The sequence below is a fragment of the Lagopus muta genome, chromosome 24 (assembly GCF_023343835.1).
Source record: "Lagopus muta isolate bLagMut1 chromosome 24, bLagMut1 primary, whole genome shotgun sequence".
Lineage (NCBI taxonomy): Eukaryota > Metazoa > Chordata > Aves > Galliformes > Phasianidae > Lagopus > Lagopus muta.
This window is the reverse complement of record NC_064456.1, coordinates 4,465,483-4,475,304: the sequence shown is the minus strand read 5'-3', so window position 1 is coordinate 4,475,304 and position 9,822 is coordinate 4,465,483. Positions and strand designations below refer to the sequence as shown.

The 9,822-nt window shown below is 52.8% G+C and overlaps 1 protein-coding gene across 2 annotated transcripts in view; it reads right to left on the bottom strand.

Moving 5' to 3' along the window:
* Positions 1–390: 390 nt before the first annotated feature.
* GRM4 (glutamate metabotropic receptor 4) overlaps positions 391–9,822 on the bottom strand; it is a 43,890-nt gene continuing 34,458 nt past the window's right edge. For both annotated transcript variants that reach the window (XM_048925692.1, XM_048925691.1), the window contains exons 9-11: positions 8,528–9,463; positions 3,662–3,908; positions 391–996 (exon numbers count right to left, since the gene is read on the bottom strand). In XM_048925692.1, the coding sequence (XP_048781649.1) occupies positions 947–996; positions 3,662–3,908; positions 8,528–9,463 (1,233 nt within the window). In that variant the 3' untranslated portion in view covers positions 391–946. The remainder of the gene's footprint in view (positions 997–3,661; positions 3,909–8,527; positions 9,464–9,822) is intronic.

The window sequence follows — 9,822 nt, the reverse complement described above, 5'->3', positions numbered from 1 at the left end:
TCTGTCCCTGCCCCATCCCAATACATGGACCCACCCACAGAGAAAGGATGCTGAGCCCCATCCCAAACCTTCCCCCCATCCCAACTCCCTCACCAAACAGTCACCAAGAGGCAGCAAACGCCGAGTGCAAAACCATGGTCTTTTATTAGAAATCTCCTCGTATAAAAATGATCATGCTCTACACAGTCATCGAATAATTCATAAACATCCAGGCACTGAACTTTGTAATTCTGTGTGTGTGTGTGTGTGTTTGTTTTTTTTTGACTGGTCGGTACATAAAGCAGACATATTTCAATCCATATGGTCATCACATACATTAAGTAACCACCTATAGAAATCAGCACTTTGAACACAGTCTAGGTTTTACTTTATTTTTATTTCATTCTCCAGTTATTTTTAATTTTTTTTTTTTTAAATTTTATGTATTTTTTATTTCTTTTTCCTTTTTGCAACATAGAGAATTTGGTTGGAGAAGGGAGAGTGAAGGGGGACGGAGGAAGATGGGAACAAAAGAAAACGGGAGAATTTATTAAAAATAAAACAAAAGAAAGAGAACAGAAGGTTCTGCACAACCACAAACAACCTCACGAATTCCAGAACAGGGAAAATGTTGGGTTTTTTTTGCCAAGATACAGGAAAAAAACCCAAAGATTCGCGGCAGTCTGTCCCCTCCTCCGCGCGCTCCATCCCCTCTGCTCCACTGTTCCTCCGTGGGGAGGCATGCATCGTCACGGTGGTCGGTGCTTAATTTCGATTGTTTCTTGATTTTTACTTTATTTTTTGCTGCTGTTGATCATCTTCCAATGGGAGCTCAGCCCCCAGCCCGGCCCAGAGCAGGACCCCACTGTCACCTCCCTGTCCTGCTCCCCGCTGGGCTCTGCTGTAAGCGCTGGGGTCGGCTCCCCCCGCAGCCTCCCTCTGTGCCAGGCGGTTGTGATGGCTGCAGTTAAATCGCATGGTTGCTGTAGCTGACGTAGGTCTGCTTGGTGGACAGTGCTGAAAAGAGAGACAGTGGTGAGCTGGGCAGAGGTGGTGCTATCTGCCCGACCGCCCTGCATGCCACCCACCCAGGGATGTGGTGGGGTCACCATCCCTGGAAGGGTTCAAAACAGTGAGGATGTGGCTCTGAGGGTTACAGTTAGTGGGCATGGTGCGGCTGGGCTGGGGTTGGACTTTTCCAATCTTAGTGATTCTGTGGTTCTTCATCCCATCCCATGACCCCGATCTGGTTGGGGAGATGCTGGTGGGGTTTGTTCGTGGATCCAACCAGTGCTGGCTTCCTGCGATGGCACAGAGCTGTGATGGAAGGGCTGAGCCCTATAGACAGACCATCCTGAAGCCCTAGGATGTGCCCCCCAGCCACATCACCTATCCTCTGCAGACAGACCTGCAGGTGCTCCATGCTCCCAGCATCTCCTCCTGCCCCAGCCCTGCTCTGCAGACAGTGAGAGAGGAGTGCACGGCAGCATGCAGCCAGCGCAGCCCCATCCCAGCCTGGGATGACTGCACCCCATATCCAGGTTTGGAGAACACCCACACAAACTCACCGTCACCATCCCAAAGCCACCAGCCCTCAGCATGGAGACAAACACAGCAGGGAGCAATGGCTACAAAGCCGCACGTGTCCCAGATGCACTGGACAAGCTGCAGCCAAGCCCAGAGTCAGGAAAATGCCACCGAATAAGAAATTGTCCAGCTCCCTGCAGGGCTGTGCAGCTGTCCTTGGGCTGCAACCACAGACCAGGGAGAGCTGTGGGCAGCGATTCACAGCTTTTGGCTCTTCTTGGTGCTGCAGCCAGGCACGATGCTCTGCAGAACCCACTCCACAACATCCCCACGGATGACAGCAGACACCTTCAGCCAAGGACACAGGGAATGCCAGGGCCCTACAAGCAGTACAGAGGCGTCCTTTACGCAACCCATGGGCTCTGCCATCCACACAGGACACCTGCATGCCCACTCTATGCTGTCCCTCTGTCTCAGTGCCTCGCTGACAAATGAACCTCACTGCGGATTTTCGACTGGTATTCCCAGATAACAATTAGATAGGCCATAAGAAATTAGAGCTGACAGAGCTATTTGTTAACTGCAGTGTTTTCATAGCCAATCTGCCCATATCAAAGCCCTGTGAATTATTCATTCTGTTGTTTGTTTAAGGATACGTGACCTGCTGGTGACAGAGCGAAGAACAGCCCCTCTGCCTGGCACTGACAGCCCCTCAGTGCCTCCTGCACCAGCAGCAGTGTCATGCTAGGCTTGCTGCTCTCTGCTGCACACCCAGCTCCCCAATTCCCTATGCACAACACATCGGATCTGGAGATGCAGCAGACAGGAGCTCAGCTTCCTGCTTCCAGCACATCTCAGCCTTGGAGGCTGCTGCTCTGAGTCCCGCGGGGAGAAGGATGTTCAGCACAGCAACAGAGAGCACATGGGAATGATGTGGGGTTGGATTGTGGATGAGATGCTCTTGGCTGGAGGGAGGTGATGCGCTGATGCTCCTACAGCACCACTGACAGCAATGTCATGGGGAGCCTGGCTCCCCAGATGGGGGCTGCTCTGCTCCCAGTGAGCCCACAGATCCCCACAGACAAAAGGGGATGGGAGGGAAACCCTCACCCACTGCTACGTTGGGGTGGGACCACAGACCACAAGGAGCTGTGACAGCATCTGACAAAAGCAACTTCCAACATGGAGAGAAAAGGGCTCTGACCACATAGCTGCCTTCCACAGCTCACGCTGGTAGATGGAAAGAGTGGATTAAGCAGGGAAACTGCCCTTGGAGACACATAGAGGGCTACAGCCAAGAAGAGCCATTGCACAGGAAGATGTGAACACATGGCTTATACGGATGATGCCAAGGGATATGAAATAGCTCAGACTGGGAAGGGAGCGAGAGCCGGATTACAAAGGAAATCATGGCTATCTGTGGAATAGCAGTTTGGACTCCATCCCACTGATGCTGGAATCCAGAAACTGTGGTGGTGCACGAGGAATGCTAGTATTTCTATGGGGGGTTTCTCAGATTTAGCCCAAACAAGATTTCTCTTCTCAAAGCACCTCAACAGGATTGGCTCCAACCATTTATTCCTCCTGCAAGGCTCTATTTTTGGAAACGCAAATGCAGAACAGTCACACGTTCCCTTTCTAGGGATTTCCCAGGCTTCTTTCTCCACATCAGAGCTGTGTCCCCAGGACAGCATCAGCCCCATCTGGGTTCTAGGGGCACCCATCTTCCCACCAGACCCTATTATGGACTTCCTATTAGATCCTAATTAGCCTTCCTGTTAGGATCCTTTCCCAGATGCTCATTGCAAGCGCACAGATTTCAGGAAGCCCTGGTGTCTCTCATAGCAGTGGCAGCATATTTCCCATCCCAGCCACCCACCAGCATTTCCCATGGGATAACGCACGTGGGTTTGCAGAGAGGATGGAGGGAGTGGGCAAGATAAGTCCTATCTTATCCATGTGGCTACAGTGATGAAAAATTGTGTTTTTAGAGTGGGAATAAACAAACGGAGAGGGAATCTGCTCTGCCAACGGGCAGGAGATGATGTTCTCTCCCATTGCAGATAACCAGAGCACACCTCTTGCCTGCACTCACGCAGTGCAGCGTAGCATGGCTGCAGCCTGCCAGCTGCCCCACCACCATGAGCCACATTACCTTGTGTTTCCAGGTTTTCACACAGCTCTGATTTGGCCTCTCCATTGGGACGGAAGCCTCCTTTCTGAGAGAACTTGTTGGACATGGTGGCCGCCGTCACCACCGCCTTCAGGCTCCGCTTGCGCTTGGGGACGTTCTGCTCCGGGTGGAAGAGGATGATGTACACCTTGGGCATGTAGAGCATGCCCAGGGACACTGAGGCACTCAGACTCACCGAGATGGTGAGCGTCGTGGTCTGGATGTACATCTGCAAGACACAAAGGGATGAGCTCAGTCCAACACGGCTCACCGGGATGCGGAGGGAAATGGGTGGCGCTGGTGCCATGGTGATGGGCACAGGGAGGACACTTCATCCCTAGGGCCTGGAGCACCCACAGCCCCACCAACTCCCACCAGGTAATCCCCACTCCCCAGCTGGTTCGTGGGCCGTTGTCATGTAAGTCACATATTACACACCGACGTTGCCTTTCTGCAGTCAAAACTAATTTCACGCTCACTGTCCAGGACTAACAGTGACAGATGTTTTGCAAAATGAAAGCCCATTAATCTGACTGTAGAATAATCCATTTTTCTATGGAAAGTGTTTGGCAGTCTCCTCACAAGCCAGGGGCATCTGAAGCAGGCAGCGACGAGAGGCAAAAAGATCCTTTCCCTCCTCCCATCCCCACCTCTCACCCATCCCTTCTCCATCAGCATCCCCTCCTATGCTGCATGGCTCACGCCTGGGTCTCCCCTGGCTGAGCAGGGAGTGAGCTCCAGGTCTTCACGTGCTTTGTGCACACACTGTTTGTTTTACTCCAGCTGTGCACAGATGTTGGGGCTGCTTTGCAGATCACTAACAAGGAGGTTTAATGCACTTTCTGAACCTTATCCTAGAGCTGTCTGGTGCACGGGGTTTCTTCTGCTGCTGTTTCATGGGATCTGGGGGGCAGAGCCCAGAGGCACCCACTGGTGTGCCCCAGCTCCTGGCAGCATCTTATGGAGCCTCAGGAGCAAGTTGCCTCAGTGCATGGAAGGTCTATAGTGCTCTGCAGGGATAAGGTACAAGGACACAGCTCTGTCCCATTCGTGAGAGCCAGTGGGAGGCAGCAGCTCTTGGCCAGGGCTGCCATCCCACCCCAGGACCTGCAGGACCCAGATGCAACCATGCAAAGAAACCTCTTGTTTTGTTCTCCCCTTTTAAGAGGAGCCACACAATCCCCAAAGCCTTCCAACTCAGCACAAAAGCAAAAAAAGCACCAAAGCTTGCAGTGAGTCAACTGCAAAGTTTGGTTTGTCCCCAGAATAAAACCTATTGCTGTCACATGCCAGTTTGTTTGTTCCACCTTCTCCCTATATGCACACAGAGCCAATTTAGGCAGATTTTAGAAATAAAAATGTCACTTCATCAGGAAAAGTCAAAACAGCTCTCTGTGCCAGAATATCTGCTCCTTTATTTTATTTTTTCCCCCTACTCCTGCTTCTCTTATTGGCTGAAGCTCTCCAGGTTTTCCCACAAGTGTCCTGGAACAGAACTGCCAGCAGTGAGGGCAGCGCTGGGTCAGCAGCTCCAGGACCCCAATCCCTGCCCTGGGGACCATGGAAGCTCGATGTGACATCCCTGTATCCCACCATGGATGGCTCTGCTCTCTGGCCCACTGCTCTCCAGCAGATGCCTTTTGGAGGAACCTCGCTTTGCAGCTCTCGTGCTACATTCCATGCTGTTGACTCCCACCCGTGCCTCAAGATTTGGAGGCATTTTGGCGATCAGGGAGCTCTGCTCTGAGCCCCTCCCAACCCCCCACAGCACTCCAGGGGTCTCACAGGATCCTGGTCTCACATGGCTGCCCTCACCCTGAGGTGCCATTTGCTACAAACAGCCCCATTTTCAACAGCTGGTGCTGGTGTCACACCAGAGCAAGCCCCCTTTCTTGGCTCAAAGTGGAATATTTTAGCCTGGAGTCTAAAGGTAACAACAAAGCACTTCACACTGAACCTTTGGCCACACCACAACATGACCATGTCGTGCAATTTTTGGTTCCCACTCTCTCAGTTGGGTTCCAACCCAGGGCCCTCCTTTGCCCTCCACTAAGAACATCTGAGCTGCCCCCAAAGCCCTTTGAGATGGGCATTGTGGTGGCAGAGGACACCACGCTTCCCCCTTCAGCAGCATCCCTTTCTTCACTGCCTGGATCAGAGAAACCAACCTTTTTCTGAGCCAAGATGCTGCTGCATCCAGGGACCTCATCAACCCTAAATAAGCCAGCACCGATCCCCAAACCTAGGCACCAATGACCCACGTTCAGCATCATCTGGCAATAATCACACATTGCAAGAGGCCGAGCAAGCTGCGCAAGCAGCATCAATCTCAGCCCCTGCAGTGGGTGCTGGGGAAGGAAAATCCCACTTATCCCTTCCCCAGCAGCACTAAGCAAACTGCTGGACACTCCTTATTCATCCTCTCTCTCTCTTCTTCCCTTGCTGAAAGCAAATGTGATAAACAGAGCACCAGACAATGACACCGCTGTTCAGCTGCTGCCTTATCAGCGCAGGAAATTGTCTCTTTCTTTAGATCCTCTGTTCTTGCTATTTCTGTAATCCATTGGGATCGGTGGGGATAAGAGGTTCTTTTGAGCAAAGGCTTGGGGGACTTGTTGTAATAATATGCCACCTCCATGCAAAGTTGTAGGCACGAGGCAAAGAGAAATAAAAGGAAAATGGGGATTTTCATCCGCATTTGGGGTTGTGGTGGACGGGCTGCGCACTGCTGGGAGGTTGCCCCACAGCATCCCAAAAACTCCACAAAACCCAAAAACCTGTGCTCTGCAGGGACAGTAATGGAGATGAGTCCAGGCAGCACAGGGGCAGAGGAGAGGGTGGCCCTTCCCATGGGGATCTGAAGGCACCCCACAGAGCTCCCCATGCAGCGCCAACACCGCTGCAGGGCAATGCCCATACAAACACCCCCAGCTTCCACCCCACCGTGCAGGCTGCACAATGACATTTTAGGACCTTTGTCTCCCTCAAACCACAAACCAAAGTGGAAACATTGAGGCCAGCAGCACCAAGCAGCACCCAACCCGATCCGTCTGACTGCTCCTCTCCCTGCAGCCACCCCGTGCCCCAGGGACGTTCCACAAAGGCACCTACAGCAGCACATCCTCATCCTGAGCCAAACCACCCCCAACCCTCCTGGGACAGCTTGGCAGCGACAGGCATTGAGAAAGAGACCACATCCAAGGGGAGTTGGGAACATCACTTTTTCCGCCTCTAATCAGCTTGTTAGCAGCCTAATAACAGAGGAGCCCTGCGCATTACAAGCCCCCGAAGTGAGGCACAGCCTATTGTCGAATTGCTACTTGACAGCCAGCTTTCGGCAGCCCTAAATTATCCCATGACAAGCTGCAGTGAAGAGGTGAGCAACCTTGCGCATAATCTACAATCATTATCATTTCCATCTTTATTACCCACAGTATGCCGAGCACATTAAGGCGGCTTTAAGGGAGCTTTTGTTTTGCAATAATTTCTTAAAAAACCTGCTTTCTTGTTAGTATCTCCCCTGCCATCTCATCAAAATGGAAATGCTGCGAGAGGCTCCATTTATTTCCTTTAATTCTCCTTCACTCCTCTAGCCAGAGCAGGATGCCTTGGTAAGGGATTTTTTAGATGAGGCAAAGCTCAAGGTGTGAGTACAGACTCGGTGCTCTGAGCAGAGCCAGCACTCCAGGACACTTGCAAAGCCCAGTGCCCACAGCAAAAGATCTGCAGCAAGCCAACTCTTGTAATACGTGCTTCCAAAATGCACTGCTTCAGCAGCTCGGCATCAATGGGGACGCACTCAGGGGATAATTAACCTAATTGTGATGGATCCAGAAGGGGAATCCGAGTGGCAGTCACCCTGGGGATGTTGATGCCAGGGATTTGTAGGGAATAGCAGCAGTGAGGTTTATTTGTTGCAGGCAGCGCAGGGCTGGCAGGCGTGAGCTGCTCGCATGTAACACAAACGCGATTCCCGTTCTGTCTGGCAGGCAAAGGGGATTTTTCTCATTCATGAGATTTTTTCCTTTGTTCTCACTTGAGCATGGGTTTCATCCAGGCTGGTAGAGCACGCACTGCCCCCAGCACAGGGAGGGAGGCAGGCAGATGGGGTGGTGGGTTTCAGCAGACCCACTGCTCGCATTGCCCATCCTGTGCAGTGCTGCAGAGTGGCACTCAGAGCTCCAGCAGGGCCACACGTCCCATCACAGCCTGTGTGATTCACAGCCACGCTGAGGAATTTGCTGTCAGCATCGTGTTGTCAAACAAACGGGTGTTAATTAAAAGCGCAGCAAGGCGGCAATCGAGTGAGAAGGCGCAAGGTGCCGTGTGCCCCGCTGAAGTGCTGAGGGGTTCTGCTCCTCCCTTCCCTCATCTCCAGCTGCTCCCAGCTCTGGGGGATTTCAGAGAGCACTGATTTGGCACAGGAGAAAAGACAGGTAGAGGTCAGGGTTGCTTTTCCTTGGTGCTAATGACGCTGGGCCTGGACCTGCCCAATCCCCAGATGCCCCATGGGCCCATCCTCCCCACCCAGCAGCAGACAGCCTCCACCATGCTTGTTCAGAGAGAAGCAATGGGGATTACAGTGTGCAGAAAAAGGGGGGGAGGGGAAATGACACGAGACAGGAAGGGAAGAATGAGGAAAATCACAAAAAAAACCTCCTGAGTGAAGAAGGAGTTTCAAATCAGTGCTTCCTACTACCATATCCAAGCCAGCAAGACCACGTCCTCATGGGTCCCTTCCAACTTAAGATATTCTTATGGTTCATGAAAAAGCATCCCTCCTTGCTCAGCCCCTTCCTGGCAGCCCACAGGTCCACCAGCCACACTGCTCCCCTCCACCTCCCTTACCTTCTCTGCTGACTGCGACGTCCCAAAAAATATAGGGATGAAGGCTAACCACACAATGCAAGTAGTGTACATGGTGAACCCGATGGGTTTGGCTTCGTTAAAGGTCTCCGGGACCCCGCGGGTCTTAATAGCATACACAGTGCAGGTGACCATGAGAAGCATGCTGTACCCAAGCAAACAGATGAGGGAGAGGTCCGAAATGTCACATTTGAGGATGCCCCGAGCAAAGTGGGGGTTTGTAGTCCGCTGGTCCTCGTAGTCAATGACAGAGTGGGACGGGTCCACGATGAACCAGATGCAGACGCCCACGAGCTGCAGCGAGATGAGGCTGAAGGTGATGACCAGCTGGGAAGCGGGGCTGATGAACCGCGGGGCACTCACCGACTTCTTGCCCTGCTCGAAGATGCGGTAGATGCGGTTGGTTTTGGTGAGCAGCGCGGCGTAGCTGATGCTCATGCCGAGCCCGAGGAAGATGCGTCGCAAGGAGCACGTGCTCAGATCAGGCTCGGCGATCATGAGGAAGGTGGTGGCATAGCAGAGGAAGATGCCCGTCAGCAGGACATAGCTGAGCTCCCGCCCCGACGCCTTGACGATGGGCGTATCGTTGTAGCGCACGAAGGTGACCACCACGAAGAGGGTGGCGATGATGCCCACGATGGCAATGAAGACGGGTACCACAGCCCACGGGGAGCTCCACTCCAACTTGATGATGGGGATGGGCGTGCAGCTGGTGTGGTTCTCGTTGGGCCGCTCGTTGAAGTGGCACCGCTTGCAGTGGAACTCATCCAGTTGGTACTGGTAGCCATCGCAGCGCTCGCAGTGCCAGCAGCAGGGGATGCCTTTCACCAGCTTCTTTCTCTCACCAGGCTTGCAGGGCAGGCTGCAGATGGAGCTGGGGAGCTGGCTCCCACCCCCTGGCCACAGCATGTTCTCCACCTGTGGGGCGAGATGGCACCAGGCCCACTGGTCATGTCACATCATAGAATGTTTGGGTTGGAAGGGTCCTTAAAGCCCATCCAGTTCCAACCCCTGCCATGGGCTGGTTGCCCTGCAGCAGATGAGGCTGCCCCATCCATGGCTTTGGGCACCTCCAGGGACAGAGCACCACTGCTTCTCTGGGCACCCTGTGCCAGGGTCTAACCACCTTCTGCGTAAAGAATTTCCTCCTAACATCTAACCTGAATCATCTTCTTTTCATTTAAAACCATTCCCACTTGTCCTATCACTATCAGACCATGTGAAATGTCAGTCTACCTCTTGTTCATAAGCTCCCTTTAGGTACTATGGAAAGCCAC